Source organism: Stegodyphus dumicola, chromosome 3, assembly GCF_044657685.1.
Source record: "Stegodyphus dumicola isolate Sdum_Otavi_A_Nest chromosome 3, ASM4465768v1".
In the NCBI taxonomy this organism is placed as follows: Eukaryota; Metazoa; Arthropoda; class Arachnida; order Araneae; family Eresidae; genus Stegodyphus; species Stegodyphus dumicola.
In genome coordinates, this window is record NC_140770.1 from 33,936,295 (window position 1) to 33,960,194 (window position 23,900).

At 30.8% G+C, this 23,900-nt stretch overlaps 2 protein-coding genes across 8 annotated transcripts in view; one reads left to right on the forward strand and one right to left on the reverse strand.

The window, feature by feature from the left end:
- LOC118197435 (uncharacterized) overlaps positions 1-1,672 on the reverse strand; it is a 44,549-nt gene extending 42,877 nt beyond the window's left edge. For 2 of the 4 annotated variants that reach the window (XM_085812745.1, XM_085812743.1), the window contains exon 1: positions 1,553-1,672. The gene's annotated coding sequence lies outside the window, so the exon portion shown is untranslated. The other 2 variants (XM_035368948.2, XM_085812744.1) reach the window with 2 other exon arrangements.
- LOC118197432 (GATOR2 complex protein WDR24-like) overlaps positions 1-23,900 on the forward strand; it is a 55,340-nt gene that overhangs the window by 8,449 nt on the left and 22,991 nt on the right. For 2 of the 4 annotated variants that reach the window (XM_085812740.1, XM_035368946.2), the window contains exons 2-7: positions 5,167-5,303; positions 12,770-12,886; positions 13,495-13,566; positions 19,951-20,095; positions 20,539-20,755; positions 21,139-21,340. In XM_085812740.1, coding sequence (XP_085668866.1) covers positions 5,167-5,303; positions 12,770-12,886; positions 13,495-13,566; positions 19,951-20,095; positions 20,539-20,755; positions 21,139-21,340 — 890 coding nt within the window. Of the gene's footprint in view, positions 1-1,803; positions 1,928-2,058; positions 2,178-5,166; positions 5,304-12,769; positions 12,887-13,494; positions 13,567-19,950; positions 20,096-20,538; positions 20,756-21,138; positions 21,341-23,900 lie in introns of those variants that run through there. The other 2 variants (XM_085812741.1, XM_085812738.1) reach the window with 2 other exon arrangements.

A 23,900-nucleotide genomic window follows, 5' to 3' on the forward strand; every position in this document is an offset into this window, starting at 1 on the left:
ATCACAACCTAGATTCTTTTCAAATGTCCTTTATTCCCAATATTTTACATCAATTTTGTACCAATCCAAAATCTCAATTTGTATCTGCTGGTCCTAAATTCTCAACTTCTTTTTCTATCAAGTTAAACCCTATTTAGTTTCTAAAACAGTTCAATGGTAGTCATGTAATTTGGCTTTGAAAGCATCTAGTCCTGCTAATCTCATGACCCTTGTCACATTCCAAAATGTAATCTTTATGAGCCTAGTTCCATGAACTGAGAAGGGGGAAAAATCACAAATTTTAACAGTAAAAGAATAACAACTAAGGATAATTCAGTTACAGCAAGCAAAAAAATCTTTAGGTTAGGACAATAGTTATTTTCAATCAAAAAGTGGTGTAAGAGATTTTTCAAGGATCCATTTAAGGTCCTTAAATGTGAAAAACTTCACTATTTTAAGAACTGTATTAAATTAAGTTTTTAATTCTGTGATTATCTGATATTTAATGATATTGATTGGGAGTTTCAAAAGGTCTACGATTTCAGAATCCACTCTGTGTGAACCCATATTATATCTGGTTCAAATATATCTAGACACTAATTTTCAAAAGTTAAACATATGGAAAACTGACGATAACTCAAAGTATGCAAGCAAATTGGACAAAATTTGGCGATAATATTTATTATACGACTTGTCACTTAAAAACACAAAATATTTTAGATAATATGTATGTTTTGTGATATGAACAGAAACATAAAATCTTCTAAATTTGGACATACAAATTAAATACAAAAAAATTTTCTCGATAATGAGTATGATCACCCAGAAAAGCAATACAGGCCTGACAGCGATGTTTTTTGCTGTTTATGATGTTGTCAATGAGCTGCATGGGTATCAGAGCAAACTGAACACGTAAAGCAGTTCTAAACCCATCTCTGTGCTGGGAAGGGGTTTTGAAGCCAGCAACACACCTCCCGAAAGTGTCTGACACCTACTCAATGGCCAGGAGAGCATGCTAACCATTCCATTTGGACAATAATTTCTTCTTCAAGAAACTACACACACAGATGTGTGCGCCTACTTAAAGATACTCCTCCCCATACAAGAACACTGCCTCCTGCATAAGTATCCCTTTCCTGTATGTTAAATGGAAAATATCGCGTGTTTGCTTTGCTCTATGTAAAATCGCTCCTCATCATCATTTTGAGAAGCAAAACGGGACTCATCAGTGAACAGAGCAGACTTCTGATTTTCAGTCCAGTTTACATGACTACGTGCTCAATTTAAACGCTTCCTTCGGTTGTAACTGAACCATTAAGTTGATGAACATTTTTCAATATTTTTAAAAATATGTTATATCTTATAAAAAATACGCATTAAATTCGTCAAGTAAATAAAAGACGTTCACCTAAACGCTACAAGAAACAGCATAATGTCATATACGACGGAATATACGAATATCCCAGCTAGACTTTTGAAACTTGTTATTATAATATTTAAAATGATGAACTCAAGAAATGAACAGGTAGATCTATATCATTCAAATCGTTACATTCACATTTATTATACAAACCAGTATTTCTCTGCGAATTACGCGAAGCAGACAATGTTTATTTTGGTATTGTTTAAAAGGTGTTGCCATAAAAGTTTACATTAGTTACAAAAACTATACATGTTAGTTGCTTGAATTTAAGTAATTGTTTGTTTTTAAATAGATAAAAAAGTATTTTTAAGTTATTTTTAAACATAAATCATTTTCAGATAATTTTATATTTTAAAACTGTATTCATATTTATGTATAAGAGATTTAAATAGTGAAGTTTCATATTATTGCGCTGTTGCGCTGTGAAACATTTAATTTAAACTGAAAAACGGTTGTTTATGAATTATGAATTGTTTCCATCCAAATATTGCATTTGAGAATCATTTCATGCATATGATCTTAAAAGTTAGTTTAAATTAATGTTATCTGTTGAATTAGTTTACTAATTTCACTACTTTGTTTTCCCATATTACTTATTATTAAATAAAACGTCAGAATAACATTCAGTGTTTACTGAAGAAAAAATAAGTGTATTTTGACAGAAAAGTTTTCGTGCTGTAATTTTGAAAGTAAAAATATTAAAAGTTTTTGTCAAATAACATAGATAAAGTTTGGCAATAGTCATCAAAGTTTTCATGTTTCCCGCAGTTGGGAGGTAAACAAAAATATAAAGTTAGCTTTTATAGAAAATACCTGCAATCTGGAATGATTTAACCCTAGTATATGAAATAATGACTATTGTATCATTACTTCTAGCATTCACTTTAATTAAGTTATCACATTCTGAAAAAATATTCATTTTTTAAATATACATTGACTAAGGATCTTGTTAATTTTGCCGTAAAATTTGAAAATTTATTACAAATTACGTTTGAATTTTTTTGTTTTATATATTTACACAAAGTTCCTTCCGAATTACAGGCAGATTTTGCCAAAAATATTCTGTCAAATTTTGTTCTATAGTTGTTTGACTATAGTATGCAGATTTTACTTTATAAAAAAAAGAGTATTGCATGAATTACTTAGGAAACTGTGTTACCAATTGTGGGCAAACTTTTTAAGATTGTTATGATGGGTAGGTATTTATAAAGTTACAAAAATATTTTAAATAAATTTGTTACATAACGATTAGAAATTAATTGCTACTTTAGCTTAATAAATTTTGATTCTGATAACCACATTTAAATACTGAAAATCTTCAGATGTACTCTTGGTGATTTTTGTTGTTTATTTATAATCAAACTGATTATAATTGAAATTCTGGAGCTTGGTTCCAAAGCCTTCTTGAAGTATTATTGCTAATTGAAAAGGACAAATTTGGTACTCTTCTGTTATTGGGACCGGATTCAGAAATCTGGGTATGTAGGCATGTATGTATGGATGTATGTGTATATATGTATGTGTATATACACATACATATATACATGCATACATGAGCACATCCATCCATACATGTATGCATATATATGTACATTTCTGAATCTGGCCCTGATAACAGAAGAATGACCAATTTTCCCCCCTCAGATTCTTTATATATAATGTAAATACATGCTAGAAGTTAGGAAACTAAAAATCTTCCTTTGAAATGTTCTCTACAAGGGCATTCCTCCATTGACATCTTCACCATAAAAAATAATTCCCTTAAATTACCATGCTGATGTTATATAATATAACATAATCCAGGAAATTATTATACTTTTCTTGAAGTAACATAAGCATAGTTAGTAAAATGTACTTTCTCTGTTTTTTTTTTTTTTTTTTCAGACTTAGCCATGTTTGTTTAAATTAATAAGTTGAAAAATGTACAGTAGGTAAAAAAAATAGTATTGACAGTTGTATATTTAAACATACTTAATTGAGGAAATGATTCACATTTTAAATGTAATGAAGTAGAAAGACAAAAGCTCATATATAATGAAACTGACATTTTAATCCTCCGAGTGGCACGACTTTTTAAGCTATCCTCATGAAAACCTGTATTTAAACTTCTGTTATGTAAACTTTCGTAATTGTTTTTTATAGTCTTTGTTTTCCTAAACTTCCATTCATCAATGTGATATTTACATTATTAAAAAAAGTAAAAAAGCAACATCTTTTAAATTATAGTCTAATATGTACCGAGTGACAAAAAAATCTCATGACTAAAGGCGGTCATGCCACTCACTGAGTTAATATGCTTGAGAAATAAAATGGAAACTAGACATAAATATGCATGTCAAAAAAGTATTGGCAAAATCATACAGCAACATGATGGATAAAAATGGGAACTATTTAATATTTTGTATGCATATCTTTTATATTTATAACTGCTGATAGTCAATTTTTTATTGATGAATTCATTGTCTTTGTCATACCACTGGATATCTTTTGTCATTCTGGCAGAAGTATTATGCGTAAACTCCTCTTTAGATAAAATTTTATGTTTCTGGATAACTAGGTGTAAAATTGGTGCTCTAAATTTTCAGTTGGATTAAGGTCCTGTGACCGAGGTGGTGTTTTCTACTGGCAAGATATGTTATATAGAGTAAGCATTTCTGTGTTTTATATATTGTATGCGGGATCGCTGTCACCCTAAAACAAAAATGATGTCCCCAAGTTAAGTACTGCTTTGCCTTTAAATTACAGTAATGCTGACATTTTTTTTCTCAGTGGAGTTAAGGTTATCAACTATACTTCATTGATTCATTACTTAGCCCTAAATGAAGATGCTGCCTCTTCCGTATTTCACGGTATTTTTGTGTTCCAAGCTCATTCAGTGTTTGGCTTTCTCCCTACATATTGCCTTTCATCACTCCCAAAAAAGTTCAATATCAATTCAGTCAAGAAAATTATTTTATTCCAAAATTCTGCTGGTTGATTAACATTAGCTTTTCCAAGGTCTAGTCTCTTTGTCCTGTTTTTATTTTTATTTATTTATTTATTTATTTTTCAAAGAGAAGTTTCTTTCACGCTGCTATTCCATAATAATCACTGTCTTGTAAAACATCACGCACTGTAAGTACACTTAATGTTTGTGGAATTTTTTTGCCTCTTGTCGGGCTAACTGTGCTGTACTTTTTTTTTTTTTTGTTTTTTGTTTTTTTTGTTTTTTCTCGACTTCTCTGATAATATAACATTTTTTCCTTGTGGGTATTGAAACTGTTTCTTGAAACTTTTCACAACACTTCTAGTTATTAATAAACTTGTGCTTTGTTGCTTTCTAATGATGTATTAAGTTCTCTTTTCTAAGATTAGTAATAGTACTTCTAACACTAACATCAAACTCCTTTGATTTCAGACATTTTATTTCAGCTTTAAAAAAAGGATATAAAAGTTTTGAAGTAACACTCCTGACTTTATATTAACAGCCTGTTTCTTCAATCCAAACATGTGATTTCAGCACAATGAAATGAATTTTACCAATGCTTTTTTTATTTCTATTTTATTTATTTTATCCTTTATGAGTATATTGATAGCATAAAAAAAAATAAAAAAAGAAATCTAGTCACTTATGACAATATACATTATAGTTTTTATTTTATATTTTAATTTACATTAGGAAATATGCCTTTAAAAGTACAATTGTCAATACTCCCCCCCCCCAGTGTATGTATTATTTGAAATTTAATTATTGTACTAATTTTTTTTTCTTTTGTTGTTTTTAGAGAAATTAAGGACATTGGTTTTCCAATGCAAGCAACAGCTGTGGAGCCACTAACTCATTTTGTTACACTTGAAGGTTCTGCAAATGCTCTTGCGACTAACAGAGATGCGACTCAGGTTGTTGTTGCTGGTAGAAATGGTAAATATGATTTTAATTGAAATATAAGGACATATTTTTTTAAGGCATGAGAAAAGTATGCATTATTTGCAGTAAGGGAGTACTTTTAGACTTGACCAATAATGTCTCTAAAAATTGCTTTAGAACTAAAAATTAAGGTAATATGCCCAACTGTTTCAGATTCAAAGGGAGTATGTTTAATAATAATAAATAAATAAGTAAAAATTAAGGAACATAGTAGAATAAAAAAAGGGGAAAAATATAACCATAACATATATTGCTTGACTTCCGTACTGTAAAATTAAAAATATGAAATAGTCATTTGTGAAATAATGAAATATTTGCTATATTAAAATGATCCAAATTTATGAGAAAAAGCTTGATGTTAACATTTATTTTTGTTGAATTCAACATTTATTTCAACTTAAGTTGTTTAAGCAATTTCATTTTGTGTCTTGCTTTTTGTCTGTTTAATTTTATAGAATGACATAATTTCTTGCTTATAAAGTTCCATTGTTTAAGTTGAGAAATCACACTAAATTGTCAACTGAAATCTTTTCATTCTTAACAAACTCTGTATCGTAGTCTTCACAATCTATGGCAATATATTTTCCAGATTTAAAACCATACTTCATATTTTGCCATTGATTGATTGATTCATGATTGAAACATTGCCATTACAATAAGGAATTTATCTATATTATCTCCATTCAGCATCTCTTTGCATTTCTTCACGTATTCCATTAGTTGGAACATTTTGTATATCTTTCCTGTAAAAGTCACTTGGCCTTTTTGTGTATGTGTGTATTTTTCTTCCAGTTCCAAGCATCACAACTTCTTTTCTGGTGTAACCTTGTTTTTCATCTATTTTGTTGTTAACTGAAATGTATTTTCATGATTTCAAGTTTGCCAAGAGATGAACAAGTAATTATACTGTTTCATCAAGAATAAGTTTTACTATGCAAACAACAGCTGTTTGAATAACTATCTTGTGAAATTAAAATGTGACATAACCCAAAATGGCCATATCTTTTGCCAATATATATGGGTTGACTAACGAATTTGCAGTTTTCGAGGAAAGAATAAAACATAAATGTTATATATTTACTAAAACATTAATTTGGATAAAGTAGCAGTAATAATGGTAGACTGAAAAGACTGATATGTAGACTGATATGTTGGATCAAATCAGAAAGTTAAGAAAGATTGCAGTTGGTAGTGGTAACTGAATTTTTGTTCAATCAAGATCTAATTCCTTCGCCTTTCTTCTCTGCTATGTCAACAAAAGAAAACCAATATGCATAACATTCCACTCCAAACAAACATTGGTCTATAGGTTTCACATACTGTGTGTATTACTTTGGGTTTCACATATTTTCATGTACTACTATAATTGAAAAATGCTGAATTCCTTCCCCACAACCACTCAAGGGCTGAAAATGAAAATATGGTTCATTAACCAGCAGGTGAAACAGCATGTACCTTGAGATATGAGCGCCCAACATACAAGTTTTCTTAGATACAAGTAGTTGCTAGGTCCAGTTTCTGGCCTGAGTTTCAAGTTAAAATTTAAGATACAAGCTAGTGTCAGTGATGTCAGAGCAGTTGGCACTCATAAATCTGAAACACCAGTCTGATTTGCAAGTCTTGCACGTGCAAACTAGCTGTGATGACACCACCACTTGGACTAACCTGCCATTTTAATTCACCTTGCTTGCATAAGTATTTTTATCATGTTGTTTTAATTTTATGTTTTTTTTATTGGCACATACAGTTATTTAGCTAATTTATTTGTCATATAACACCAAAAAGATAAATGTAAAAAATAATGGGGGGGGGGAGGTCATATCTATGGATTTAAAGTGTGAGGTAATAGAAAAACATGAGCAAGGCGTAAGAGTTAAAAGAACTGGCAATGCAGTACAATCTTATAGCTTCTACAATATGTACTATTTTGAAGCAGAAGAACTTGATAAAGGCTATAATTCCTGCTAAGGGCATTAAAATTATTTCAAAGCTTCCCATCTTTGTTCATGAAAAAATGGAGAATCTGCTGATATTATGGTTGACAGAGAAGCAGCTCACTGGAGACACTGTGACAAAGACTATAATTTGCAAAAAGGCACGAATCATTCACACAGATTTGCTGAAGCAGAGCCCAGGTACTTCAGCACAGGAGCAGTTCAAAGCCAGTCGAGTGTGGCTGAAGAATTTCCTAAAATGGACTGGCCTTCATTCCATTGTCAGGTATGATAAGGCAGCGAGCTTGGTCGAAGCCAAAGGTTACATCCGTTACATCCGCCAAAAAGTGTTCAGCTGTGATGAGAGGGCTCTTCTGGAAGAAAATGCCAAGCAAAACTTACATAATGGCAGAAGAAAAGAAGATTCTAGGTCACGAGGCCATAAAAGATAGGTTGACTCTCACACTGTATGCAAATGCGAATGTCGACTGCATGGTCAAGCAACCCAGTCACAAGAAACATAAAACCTTTGAAGATCCCTAAAGAAATTACAGTGGTTCCAAGAATCTCCCTCATTAATAAATTTGACAAGCTTCCTGTAAATCCCAGAGAGCCTGAATCTCCTCCTCCGAATACTAAAAAAAAAAAAAAAAAAAAAAAAAAAAAAAAAAAAAAAAACCACCAGTTTTATTTTCTCTAGACAATGTGGACTAGATAACTATTTACGGAACTATTACTGTTATTTTTACGGAACTTTGTAGTTCACACGAGACTCAGATGAGACAGCATTCCATCTACGTTCAGGTTCAATCCATTAGTGAATACCCTGCTGTTATTGCTAGTCTTCATGACAAGAAGATCCCTTTTCACTCATACTAACTAAATTCTGAAAAAAAGCGTCAAAGCTGTGGCCAAGAACCTTCCCAACTCATTTACTGAAGATGCCATAAGTGATGGTATTGCCTGCTGAAATTTTTCCATCCTGAAGGTACAACAGTTTAGGAAATCCAGCGAAAATAACTTTGAAAAGTTTCCCCTCTATTTTATAGAGCTCCAGAGAATTGCAGCTGGCAGTGCTATCTTCAGTATGAATAATATGTTTAATGTGAATATTCTGATTGATATGTGCCTAGAAAAAGACCGTCACAGTGCTACCGTAGCTAAGCATACGATCATACCCAGCATTCTTGTTTCAAAGTGGAGAGATGCTGCAAATGCAGACTTAATCATTCCAATTAATCATTCCTTAATCAAGTGTACTCTGCCCCCTAAAACCTGAAGAAAAACCTACCTGTCTGTTTTATGGCAAAGGACATGTTGCTATCAAGGATGTCAGATGATTATAAACAGAAATTTGAAAAATTGATACAACAACCAAGCTAAGAAAATTCCTGCTTTAACAAGTGATGATTTTTTTTTCCTTAACAACTTCTCTACTGACACACCCATTGCTTCCAAGGGACCAACCCGTCTAGATAAAGTTAAAAGCAAAGAGCCTCAGAAATCCCACCACAGCTGAATGAAGCTATTGCAGCAGCATTGGCTAAAGAGTGAAAAAATGTTGGACTTTTTGGGAAACCCCATGAATGCAATTATGAACATTAGAAATGCTAACAGCACTGCAGAAAAATAGGCTTTCCAGATTCTCATCAATTTTGCTGAAGACATGAAAAAATTTTCACCACATTGCTACCTAAAACTTTTCCTTATAGTCCTGTAATAATAACCTGCCTCTAAATCCTTTTCACTTTTAATAAGCTCGGGCCTTGGCCCAGCTTACTCCCTCTCCATCCTCTTTCACTTTGTGATGTATGTTCCATTTCCACGGACCCTATTTTCCATAAGTATCTTCCCTTTTCTCACCCATTTCTTTCTTTATGGAGACTTGAGTCTTCCTTTCCTCCTCTTATTTCTTAGGTCATGTTGCCCTTTCCTATTCTACCCCTGTTTTCTCTTTGTTCTTAACTCTGCACAAACTTTACTCTTCTGATGTGGAGGTAAATGGTTTCATTATCATAGGTACTCTGAAAACCTAGAGTCCTTGGACTTGGCAATGCTGCTTGCCATGAGGATGACATCCTCGAGAAGTTCAGCTTTTATGAAGATTCTTTACCTTCCACCCAACACCATGTCTATCCTACAGTCCATAGACTAACAAGTGATCTCCAGTTCCAAGAAGCGTTTTACCAAATACATGTTTCAACACTGCTTTGAGGTTATGGAGAACACAAACACATTCTCACCCTTCAAAAGTTCTGGAAGGACCATAATAACATTGCTGTATGCCTCAAAATTAATGATATGGCCTGGCGGAGTGTTACAAAAAAAAAAAAAAAAAAAAAAAAAACTTGAGATCTGCATGGAAAAACCTGTGCCCTGACATTGTGACCAAAAGGGACTTTGAAGGATTTAGACTAGAACAGGAATTACTGGAAGAGATTATATATCTTGGAAAGTCCATGGGCCTGGAAGTGGAGGAGGGATATATCAAAGAGCTTGTCACCACACAATCCAGAGAACTAATAGTGGAGGAGTTGATGAAATTACAGATGCAGCAAGAAATGGAATTTTGGTAGGAGACTGCAGAGTTGGCTATGTCTTCAAGTGAGCTAAGAATTAAGCTCATATCTCAAGGTACTACTTTATTTCAGATATATATAGAATGATATTCTTCAGAAAAAGAAATAATCAGAACTCTCAGCTAATTGGAACAAAATCTACTGGAAGCAAATTTTCTTTTTCTTGAATATCATATTCTTCATTCACACAATGCACAAGGGATAAAAAAATTCCCCCCCCAAAAAAAGTGTAGTCTGGATAGATGATTATGTTTATTCATCATCATCATAGGTGGCCAGATAGCCCATTGTGGATCAAAGCCTTCTTTTGAAGATTCCTTCATGATGACTCTTTGCTTATCTTCAATCTCCAGTTCCTCTTATTAAATGTTAAAAAATCTGACTCCACTGAATTAACTTTCTTAGCCATGGGCTTGTCTGCTTTCAGGTTCCAGTCGGTTTAAAAAAAAGTACATTTTTAAAAAAAATGACGTTGTCATTTTGCATTCGGATCACTAGAGCCATCTAATGCATTCTGTTAATTTTTATATATTTTAAGCTATCAAATTGTTCATATCCTTTGTAAAGCTATATCTCCTTCTGCAAATATTATTTTTTATTCTGTAGAATTTTTCTTTCAAAAATTGTAATACAATTCTTCTCCAGTGTTGTCAGTGTCCAAGTTTCTGAAGCATATGTCAAAACAGGTTTGATAAGCATTTTGAAAATTAGAAATTTCATTTTTCTTGAAAGAAATCTAGATCTAAAAAACCTTAACTTATTTGATCAAGTCTTATTTGATTCTGGTTATTAGGCATTCATGTTTCAGGCTTTGCATTGCATTGATTTTGAAACAAAATAAAATTGAAAGTTTGACATGTACTTTTAATGAAACAAATTCTGAAGTTATATCTTAAATATAATATTTTATGCTTTCTTTTGGAAAATAACTTTTACATTTGTTCTTAAATTTCTTCAAAAGAGTTTTTGTATCTAGTTGTTTTCACAAGTTAGTGTCTCTGATAGTATTGAAGTTTTATAATTATAATTATTATCTTATTTTTTGATTCTCAATACTATCAAAAAGAACTCTCATAATGTTCAGGTATTTGTCAAAAAAACTGGACTTGGCAATGAATGTGAAAAAAATATGTGAGGTATTTGAAAACTGGTATATATTTGTAAATATTTTAATTTGCAAAAGCTCTATAATTATCTGGAAAATTATAATAATAATAAATTACCATAATATATTCATACTGACATTTAGGTTCAAAAAGAAGAAAACTAGGTGCTACGATTATTATTTGCTTTCTTCATTATAAACTAGCAGCTTCGCTGCCAGCCTTCGTCTGGCTTTTAAATGTACTGGAAAAATGGCTGAAGGGAACACCAAACGTTATATTTAAAAACTGCGTAGAATTTTACTCTGCAGAACAACTTCATTAAAAAAAAATTATTACGTATAACAAAATTACAATGAAATAAGCAATATCCCTTAATACAAATATTATTTTTCCTAATAAATAAATTAACCAACTTCCCTTTGCAAAATCTTAAGAACTCAAATGGTATAAAGCAGGTTAAGAATTTTGTTTCCTGAAAAAAATCACTCAAAGCTTTTCAATATCTTAAAAACAGTGAAAGGAGCAATAAATAACAAAAGAATACAAAAAACAAAAAATGAAAAGCAAAGTATAATTAATGATATTTCATCTTATATTTTCAAGAGAAAAAAATTACAATGAAATAAGCTATATCCCTTAAATTAATTAAACAAATATTAATTATCCTAATAAAAAAAATTAACCAACTTTCCATTGAAGAAAGAAAATCATGCAAAACTTTTCAATATCTTAACAAGCAGTGAAATAAGCAAAAAATAACATAAAAGCAACTCAAAAAAAAAAAAAATAATAATAATAATAATAATAAAATAAAATAAAATTCCACACAGAATTTTACTCTGCAGAACAACTTTATTAAAAAAAATCAATAAAAATGTATTATATATATATATATAAATGACAATGAAATATGCCAATCTCTTAAAAACACTGACATAAGAAATACGATGAAAAATTGTTGCCAAATCCATATTTCTAAAAGAATGAAACTATTCAAAATGATGCGATTTCATCAAAAATCTATCAACAACAATAAGACAGGAAAATTGTTGCCAAAATCACATTTTTAAATATGTGAGATGTGAGAAGTGTATTCAGAAGCTTCATTTAAAACATTTTTAAAAAATACAAAATATTGTCATTTTTCCAAAATTCTTTTTGTAAAAGCAGTCGCAACAATGAAAGTTTAACGTGTCCAAAAATCAAAGAAAATTAAACTGTACATTTTTAAAAATAAACTTTTTTAGAAAAAATCCCATTGAAAAGGTGTTAAGCTTACTTTGTTAAATAAATTCGTATTTAATCGATTTATTGAAACATGAAATTTATTTTAAGTTCGTAAAATAGCTAAGTGCCTACGTTTCATGACGATGTGAAAATGAAGTGTGTAGTATAAAATCTCGCTTTCCTATAGCCCATTATGTCTCAAAATGATGCGATTTCGTCACAAAACATGAAATTAAAAAAATTCGAATTCGAATTTCGAAAAAATCGCTTTGAGGTGCACTGGCTCTTGTCTCGAAGCATCTATGTACCAAATTTCGTAGCCGTGGGTGTATTAACTTATGCGCAGTGGGAACGAAAGACACACACACACACAGACAGACTCTTTCTTTTATTATATGTAGAGACATAGGGGAGGGAGAGTGCTAATGGTCTTATTGATTGCCCTGTTTTTTCAAAGACTAATTTAGATTACCATGCTGCATTTTTATTAGCTAGTGAGTGAACTGAGATGTCTGAAAACTGTATTAAACTCCAGTTTTAATTCATATATATATAATAAGAAACTGATATTATAAAGATAAATTATTCATATCTTTCACTTGATTATTTTTCAGTTTTCAAGATATTTAATGTCGAAGCTACTAAATTTGTAGAGAAACTGAATCTTCGAATGGGTAAAAATATTGATCTCAGTTATAGTTGTGCTGATGTTGTTTGGAATCCTGTTGAAGGTAAATGTGCGATTTGATTATTTTTCTGTAATATTTAGGAAAGCTGGTAGCAGCTTATTTGTTACTTAACATTGAATTTTCTTTATTTAACTAAACTTTTCTCTTTTGATGTGTGAAGGTAGTTATTGCTTTAGTAGTTAACTTTGTATTAGAACCAACCTTCTTTCCTCATTCCAAATTAATTTTTTCATGGATACTTATGTATTATCACCAAATGTCGGGTTAACGTTCAATCATCAGATTCTGCCTCTTGAGACAATAAGTTTTAAGGGAAAAATTATAAATTTTATTAAATTATCAATTAAAAATTTCATTATTATTATGAGTATTTGGGCTTAAATGCATTTTGCATAAAATATTTGCAAGCAATTATAGTTATTTATTATAATTCTATATTGAATATGTAATGAATGATAGAATGAACTGCTGGCAATTTTAGAACAATGCAAAAGTTCATATATATATATATATATATATATATATATTCTTGCTCTTTAAAATTAAATTATAGTGCAAATAAATGCTCTACAAAGCACTTGATGAAAATGCTGATGCTGTTATATGTTGTTCTGTATTTTTGAAGAGGAAATCGATTTTTCCATCTGTAGATGCTGTTCTCGCTACTGCTGCGACTAATGGATCTGTTGTTACCTGGAATCTAAATTCAACTCATAAACAGGGTAAGTTTTCTTCTCAAATAAGTGTTCTTTTAAATAAAGTATTTATTTGAATACTTTTCATGCAATAATCTTTTTTTTTTTTTTTTTTTTTTTTTATCATTGAATGTTTTGTAGCATACATACATACTAGTTTTGAGATTTAAATAGCAAAATTATCAAAAATTTATAGCTCCTAATCTATATATGTGATAGAAAGCTTTTGCAAAGCATTTTGAAATACCAAAAATTTTACGGTTATAAATAATAAAATAAAATTTCTAGTTTAAAAATATAAATTAATAGAAATGCAAGATAATGCTATATTAAAGAACAAAGACTGTTTAAACAAATCATTTATATCAGTAGCACATGCATGGGATATTCATTTCTTATTTAATTTGATAGAGCTAATAGACAGCAAAGCATCATAGAATATACATAAAGGAATTTTGGTTAGTTAAGACTTAAAAGCTGATTAACCAGCCAACAATTTATTCATTTGGTTTTTTTTATATCTATTTGGACATGTAAATGTACATTTTTTTTTTTGGAAAGAGAATGTATAATATTGATATATTATACATTCTCTTTCCAAAAAAATTCTCAATTTGAATTTTTTTATGGGTTATCTGAAGGTGAAAACCTGTCAAGCTTTTCTGATGGCAGTAATGAAACTGTTGATGGCTAAAATCATTATTAGAAATTAAGTCTGCTGAAAATCTGTAAATAGTTTTATGAAGTTATTTTTCAAAATAACTGTCAAGGAGTCCTATTGACATATGTAGGCATAATTCCAATATCATTTATTTAGAATTTTTTATTGGTTTTTATCAATTTATGGCCATCATTATTTTTTAGTTTTATTTTGGTGCAATACATTTTAGCAGCATTTCTTTATCTTTTAAAATACTTTTATCATGATTTTATGGTTTTGAGGTATATAATTAGCACACTAATGATCTTTTTAGCAGCATTTTGTTATGAAACAAATTGGGGATTTATTAAAAGCTTGTATACTTATTTACTTATAATTCTGAGATTTTACATTCAAGTAAGATTGGCCCTGTTTTAAATACTGGTGAGCTTCTTCCTTGAATTTACTTTTTTACTTCAGTTCTTCCTTAGAAAACTCTGATATATTTGGGTAAAAAATTGCTGAGCTGTAGTTTTGATTTTTCATTCTATGTCACTTGTATATCTAGCAGGGAATTTTAACTCTAAAATTAGTGTGGTAATTATGCACCTTAAAACCATAAAATCATGATAAAAGTATTTTAAAAGATAAATAAAAAGACAACTGCCATAACCATTGTAATTCTTAAAATGATTTAAATGCTGCTGAAAATTCCTTAAGAGCTTTTATTCTTTGTCTAGATCTCCATGCAATATTCATTTGTTTTTCAAGTAGTAATGTACTGGGCTTGCTTAAATGATTCTTCATTTTGAAAAGGCTATATTTTCAAAAGTATTACACGTATGCACATGACAGATACATGAAAAGAACCACAAACTCGTGAAGTTTATACATCCTCTACAAGATGTTGAATATGTGCCACTCTGGTGACACGAAACACGTCCAGGTGATAATCAAGCTCATTCCATACATTTTGTAGCATAATCCTGTCAATTTTCTGCACTGTAGCACTGATGCAAATAAGGATTGTGGTACGGGGGTATGTAAACATGGTGCTTAATATACACCCACAGGTAGAAATCGCAGGGCATTCAGGGAATCAGGGGATATGGGAGGCCTAGGGAACAAAGCTAGGTCATTCTCATCAATATACCCAATACAGTGATTTGGAAGTTCCTCATTTAGGTAGTCACAAACTGGGATGTACAAATGAGGGGGTGCCCCATCTTATTGGAAGAAAAAATACCTGAAGTCAGCATCGAGTTGCGGAAACAACCATAACTACAACATACCCAGGTAACATGTACCAGTCACAGTTTACTCAGCGAAAGGAAAAACAGCCCTTACATCTTTGTTTGTGTCACTGCACAGAAAGCATTCACTTTTCGTAAATCTCTTTCAATTGTCACGATTCCCAAATGGACATTTTCGACAGGTATTACCCTCTTACTGCCTTACCCAATTTTAGAGAAAATGGACTTATGCTGCTGTTTAGAATACACAATACAAACTTGGTGAGTTTGGTTCTTATTATATCTTTCATGTGCATACATGTAATACTTTTGAAAATATAGCCTTTTCAAAATGAATGAAACATTTATGTTAGCCCTGGATTATCCATTTGACTGTGAAAGTTGACTACCATTGAACTATGAAAGTTGATGGTGATCTTACCAAAATTGCACATATCATTCCACAATGTGAAAAATGACTTATTGAAATATCTTGGCTGTGCGAAATTACATTAAAAAAATTAATATAAGGCATAGGCATACTTTAGTTCAGATTTTTACCATTAGGTGGCATTATATCATTAATACCATGGAAACATATGAATTTAAGTAGTACTTTAAAAGAAAATGGACAGTCGAGTGCTAATGATGAACTGCTACATAATTAATTCTATTGTAATATTCTTGTAAATGCAAATAAATAAGTACTGTATAATCTTAATTTTCTTATTCTATTCTTATAATGTTATGCCAGCAATGCCATGTATTGATGAAAATTTGAAATAAAATGTAGCTTATACACATGCACATCAAGAAAAGAAAGAAAAAAAAAAAAGCAATTTAATTGCAAACTATATTTTTATATGCCAATTTGCTGATTTTGCATGATTTTTTAAAAAGTGTTCAGATCTGTAAAGTACCTTCTGCATCACTGTTATTGCAAATCATCTATGCTGGCTTGTGTTACGTTATTAAAAAGTTTATTATTGATTTATCACTTGTAAAAAACCGATCATTTGACATTACAGCAGTATTACCGGATTTAGTGATAGAGGTATTTATTTATTTCTACAAAGTGTACTAAGTATCCAGCTGAGTATAATAGCCCGTGTAATTAAGTTTAAAAGAGAAGATTCTGTTTTTCTTCCATTCCTTTCTAAGACAAGGTTACTTTGACTGTTGTTTTCAAAATATAGCATGATTTGTGCTTCTCTGAAACCTCTCATTTATGAATTTTCTATTTTACTATTTCTCCTTTGGAGTGGCTTTGTACTATGTATTTAAATGGCCAATGCTTCTTAAATAAAATTCCGCCAGTGTTAGGATTTCATGTAATGATATGATTGTTCATATTTTTAAATGCTTTTTTCTGATTTAAGATCTGTTAAATTTAATTCTGGGAAAAAATATGAATGTTCAAATTAAGTAGGTACTGATTTAGCATATGATCTACTGCTTTTAATTAGTTTTCTACTTATTAGAAGATGCCATTGAAGCACTGTTTTTTAATGCTAATAATTAATGTGCAAATGAAAATGATTCTGTTAATTTAAAAATCTGAAATAAAAAAAAAAAAAAAAAAATCAGAAGTGGTCTCTAAAAAGACTGTTTTTATGAGTCATTAAGCCATATATATTACGAATGTCAAGCAGCATGGAGAGAGAATAGCCATCAGTTTTATTTATTCTAAACCAATTATTATTTCACTATTAATACTCCACCATTCTTCTGAAGATAATGTGAAGGCAACTGACTGAAAACAGTGGGTTGTGTACTATATCATTACCAATAAACAAAATACTTTAGTACAGATTTATAATGAATAAGCATTTTGAGGGGAAAAATATGTACTTCTTTTGTTTAATTTAAATGCAGAAACTTCTTTATTATTTTTTTGAAGAATCTGGAAGTCCTTTGAAAAAACTTATGTATGTGCATTGTTATTGCTACTGGAAAAGAAATATTCAACTAATAATAAATAATTACATTCATAAATGTCAGCTTAGATGTAACAAACAAATTAAAGGTGTTTATATTTTTGTAATTTTATATTAATAAATAAGGATCAATTTTTGTTCAATATATTATTGTTATTGAGCAGAAATTTGTATGAGATTTGATATAGAAAAAAAGGAATGCTTTCCACTTTCCCCTGCTCTTGTGAAATTTGTCAATTTATTAGTACAGTAGACTCCCGATTATCCATGGAGCGGATTATCCGCGCCTGCCGCACAAAGTTTTTTTTTTTTTTTTTTTTTTTTTTTTAATAAGTGTAAAGCAAAGAAAATAAAAATGTTCACAAAACTGAGAGAAACATTAAATTTGCTAACATTGTGCTTATTTCTGGCAAAAATATCCTCAGCCTTCTCTGAACCTTCCCCTCTGATGAGTAAGTGATTTCTTACTCACCCTTGCAGTGCCTGCTTCACTGCCCTCTCTCGTCTTAATCTTACTGACATGCCCACTTTCTTCCACTCGCCATTGTTAGCTTAAGCCTGATAGTGCTTGCGAACTGGTTGGAGTTAATTTCTTATCTTTTATTGTGTTCAGTGCTTGTGCTTTTTGGTTTTGTGTTTTTCGTTACCGATTTAAAATGTCAGGAAAATGAAAGAAGGTTGTTTTAACGATTGCATGAAAACAAAAATTAATTTCCAAAGTAGAAAACGGCGCTACAAGGCAGCAGATGGAATTAAATTACAGAATCGCGGAAATAACAGTGCATGACATTCTAAAGCAAAAAGACAAACTGGTGAACTTTGCATCAATGTCGGACAGTGCTTCCACAATGAAAACGCAAAAAACTTTGAAGGGTTCTACCTTTGATGAGCTAGACATGGCATTGACAGAGTGATTAGCTCAAGTTCGAAAAGAGGGTACTCCTGTAAATGGTCCTGTCATTGCAGCAAAGGCAAAAACCTTTTTTGAGTTGTTAGGCCTGAAAGGAAATTTTGATGTGTCTTCTGGCAGGTTGACTCATTTTCAGCAGCGACATGGAATTCGAGAAATTGGACTTCATGGGGAGAATATATTAAGCATAATAAGCTAAAATATTAAGCACTAGTTAAACATTTCCTGCTGTTTATTTTACGTTTTATTGTACATAAAACGATTTTTCAAAGTTTGAATGACTGTTTTCTTATTTGCTATACCCGTTTTTAGCTTTTTTCGGATTATCCGCATTTTTTGTTATCTGCGGCGGCCGCGCCACCCAATTCCGCGGATAATTGGGAGTGTACTGTACAGTCAAAAGTCTTTAATCTGGACGTCCATAATCTGTAATAATCTATAATTAGGACCTCAAAGCTACAAACTTTCTGCGCATGCGTAGCGCTTACGCATCTGCATAATACCTTTACGCATGTGCATAATATGTTTACGCATGTTTGTTTAATGTATAACGGATGGTATAAGCTTTACGGCTGCAAATATGCGCGTGCGCATGCACGTTTGATGTATAACGGACGGTATAAGCTAAGCTAAAATTATCTATTTCAGTTAATGTTGCATATCGCGTTGTACCTTAATCTTCGAATTTGATCCGGCTTATTTTTTTTTGTAGACTGTTAGAGCAATTTTATAAAAGTAAGCTTGAACTTTCGATTATGTCAAATAGAATTTCCAATTTTAGATCTGCCGAAGGATCTACAAAGCGAAAGCATGTTTCTATGTCCATTAAACAAAAAGTGGAATTGCTGCAAAAAATGGCTAAAGGCATGAAGAAAGTGACAGAGAGGTGATTTGTTTCTCTAAACATTGCGAAATCTGTTTATCTATTTCACGCTGCTCTGCCAAAGAAGGGGGGGGACGTCGTGGCGCGCAATGAACTGGAAGTTGATTTGTCAACACTATCCTCATCTTCAGGGGAGATGTTTTTATTTTATTCGGCTTATAATTCCTTACTAAATGTAGTGTTTTATCTCTATGTACTCCGATATGATTTAAATCAAGTTTCTCGTCATTATAAATATCACGAATACATATAAAATTGTTTTCTGGTTGCAATTTTCTAATTTCGATTATGCGTAATGTTGCTTTACACATGCGCGCGTTGAAAAAATTTTTAATAACAAACAAATATTAAGGTTTTTTTCTTTTTAAAAATTTTGATACCCTTTAGATCACAATTGCTCTTTATTTCATAAATTACGATTTCATATTTTTAATTGTATAATTTCTGCATGCCATCTTACCAGATTTAAACTGATGATCTATAATCCAGAAAAAGTGATAATCTGGAATTGTTGAAGTCCCGATGAGTCAGGATTAAAGACTTTTGACTGTAGATTTCAGTTAAGAATGATATGTATTATTAACTGATGTAAATTTATTCGATGATTAACTGTGTAGTAAAACTTTAATATAGGATCAAATTTTTATTAAAAAATATATATTCTGTGAAATAAAACTACATTAAATTTCAGTTTGAAGTTAATATATAATAGCTGTAATCTGTATGAATATTTTAATCTTTTTATTTCTTTATTTATTTTGTAACTAACTTGTATAATTTAAAAACTTATATGTATTTTTTAATTTTAGAAATGAAATTCCAAGATCACAAAAGAACAGTGAACAAAGTTTGTTTTCACACCAGTGAAGCACACTTCCTGTTGAGTGGTTCACAAGATGGTACAATGAAGTTATTTGATTTAAGAAAAAAGGAAGCTACTAGTACTTTTTATAGGTGACTTTTATTTACATGCTCTCATTTTTATTAATTGATAACTATCTTTTAAAATAAATATTTAACTGCTTGGTTTGAATATGCTCCCTTCACTTGTAAAATATAAAATTATGCTCAATTGCTTTTGCAGTGCTATGAGAAAAATTATTTTCTTTATTTTGCATTTTGAGGTTTTTAGTCTAATTTATTCTTAATATGCTGTATGATCGCTGAGCAATCACTGCTGTTTATAAATCTAATTCTTTAATTATTTTGTTAGTTAATAGATTATTATTAATTAATAAATTTACTGTCTAGTCAGTCAGTTGAATTTTGTTAACTTTTTATGTATATGTATTGATATTGGCATATATTGTTTTGCCAGATAACTCTTTTTTAATATTAAAAATTCAAAAACTCTTTTTTTAATATTAAAAATTCAAACTGATAAAATCTATTTTCAGTTTATCGGAAAGTGTGAGAGATGTTCAGTTTTGTCCACATCAGTACTTTTCTTTTGCTGCTGTTCAAGAAAATGGTTATGTTCAGTTGTGGGACCTTAGAAGAACTGACAAATTTGAAAGGCAATTTGCTGCTCACAATGGTCCTGTATTTACTTGTGACTGGCATCCAGAGGAAAAATTTTTGTTCGCAACAGCTGGTCGAGATAAAACAATCAAGGTTACTTTATTGAATTAATTTATTTTAATAGTGGGTTGCAAATTAATTATTTTATTGAGGAAATAATCCTTACTGTATTTAATTGTGTGATTTGTATAGTCTTTATTTTTCTGGTATTTTATTATTTGTTTGGGATTTATTTTTCAGTTATGCATATTTACAGTTTTAAAATGATCTGTATTAGTTACTTATAAACCATGTAAACAGTTTTCATTTCAAAAAGTTTTTTTTTTTTTAAATTATATTGTAAGATGTGCTATTTCACTATGATCCTGAATTTCCTAGTTTTATCTGTTATATTTAATTAGTAATTACAATTTTTAGATCCGTGTAGCTAATCCATGTAAAATATCTGATATGATTATGTTTCTTTTTAAATCCAGATTTGGGACACAAGTTTTAAAGAAGTTTTAGAAAATTGCATTCAAACAATTGCATCTGTTTCAAGAGTAAAATGGCGACCATCTAATAAATACCATATTGCAAGTAGTTCATTGGTTGTTGATTTTACTGTGAATGTTTGGGATATCAGAAGACCATATGTGCCATTTGCATCATTTTGTGAACACAAAGATGTTGCTACTGGTAAAGAAAAAAACAAAATTATTATTTTATTAGTTGTGTTTTGCTTTGCACAATTAAAAAAAAAAAAAAAAAACTTTTTATACCATTTTTTAAATCTGATTTTTGTTTATTATTGCAGAATTTATATTGCTAAATATTAATTTTACTTTGTAGAAATGTGTATAAACATTGATTCTTGTTTTAGGAAATTTGGATGTAAAAAAATTTCAATTACAAGAGAGAAAAGTATTGGTTGGATTTAGGTTAAAATATGAAAAATTTTATTTTTTTAACCAAGTATGAAAAGTCATATTTTAGATGTAAGGAAGACAAAATTTGTCTGCCAAACTGCACTTGTATATATTCCCTATCTTTTATTTTCTGATCAGTTTCAGTATCTATTTAAAAGCAAGGAATAATCTGGTTTTTGTCATACACCTAAGAATTCAGGAGAAAAAGAGTTTTACCTCCTTCCATTTTCTGGGGGAAAAAAAAAAAAGTTATAGTAGCAGAATTGCATAATTATTCTAAAATGTTTATTTTATAATATTTGTTTCCTAATCATTGTTATTATTTAAATGATATATGTTATACCATAAAAATATGAATTATTTGTTAATGTAATATTTCTGAAGTCAAAACTGGATTCATAGCAATTTAGTTTTAGATCTTATTTTGGCAACAGTAAAAAGTTTTTTGAAATTATTTTAATTTTCACATATATGCTCTTGTGACTGCTAAAAAAATTTTAGAAAACGTTTTTAGCTCAAAGTTTTAGAAATTTCTGTAAATATAAGAGAGATGCTGTAAATATAAAATAATTAATATCATGCAGTGTCTTTTTTATTATTAAGGAGTGTGGTATAACTATGAAATAATGACAGCATTAAGGATGGTTGGGGTATGGCATAAGTGTACACATTAATGATGATGTTCTACTCTCTAAAAACTCATAGTACATGGAATGGCTCTTGCTTCTTGGTTTTTACTAACAAGTTCAGCATCTTCTTTGCGTAAATTACATTATGTCTTTTGTGTAAGTCTTTCAGATTTGGAAAGGCGTTACAGATCAAAATTTCTTTCTCAAAACTGTGAAATACTGACAGCGTTGGAGATATGGTATGGCATTAGGTTATATATTAATAATGATTTACTACTCCCTAAAAACTCATAGTACATGGAACGGTTGATTGCTTCTTGGTCATGTCAAGAGTGACTGTGTCTTGGTCATGTCAAGAGTGACTGTGTTATGATCCCAAATTACACTTATTTCATAAGCACCCATGATACTCTGTGCTGTGGGCAAAAATTCGAGTTCATGTATTTGAATGTTTCTTTCCAGTTGGTTATTTTTCCAAATGTTTCCACATAATTTAAAATTCAAATTTTAAAATGTGGTTTGATATTTAAAAATGGGTGTTGTCATGAAAGAAAAACAATAAACAAGTGCTTGATACATCTTCTTTGTAACGTGGATTTTGCAAATAAGAGGAAATCCATTGTCATTAATAAGAAAGGTTATTCGAGAGGCAGAAGATTTCAAGACATGGCAAATTATATTATTAGTAAGCCAAATGTCCAAGGAGTAGGAAAAAAAACATTGTTCAATTAGACTGGAGCAGGTGACATACTTGTAATGGCAGAAAAGGAGTATTCAATTAAAGACTTTTTTTGAATTGAAAAGTATGCATGAGTTCACTCTGATTTACTTATTAAAACAGTCTACAAATTTTATCCATTTCTTAAATGAATTTCAGTTGTAAAAAGCAAGTTCTAATTTGCCTTTAATAATTTATATATGTCAAGAGTTAATTATATATACACCAAAGACCTATTATATTATGACCACCCTCCCATCTATAACATTGGGCTCTCCCAGGAACAAAACCACTGTGCATGTGCGGCTGACGTTGGAATATATAAAGCGGTTATGCATTTTTTTTCCAAACATAGCCCTATTAGTGACATAATAGGAGAAGTAGCTGATTTGTCAGATTTTAATAAAGGTAAAATCATTATGGCTCAATGACAAGTTGCCGGCCAGCTGTGTGTTGTCGACAGTGCATTGATTCCAGAGGAGAGAGGAGATTGCTATACATTGTTTGCCATGACCGAAGAACTACAAAAGCCAAAATCACATCCAACTACAACAGTGGCAATCTAGACAGTGTTTCTCAACACACTGTGCAGTATACATTGCTGCGTTTGGGCCTATGCAGCCAAAGGGCATGTCCCTGCAGTGATGGAATGTCATCGCCAGCTGTGTCTGCAATGGGCAAGAAACATCGGAATTGGATATTAGAAGAATGGAAGAAAGTTGCACGGTCTGACACATCACATTTTCTGGTCCATCATATTGATGAGCTAATACAATGATTTCCAAATGGAAACCCTGGCTCCCGGATGCACAGTTGGATGGAGACAAGCCGGTCACGGGGGTCATTTTGGTGTGGGCAACGTTTTCATGGAGCACATTAGGACCCGTAATTCCCACAGAACATTCCCTGATGTCTGTGTGCTACGTGAATATCATTGCAGACCAGGTTCACCAATTCATAACAGCATTTCCAGCAGGGGATGG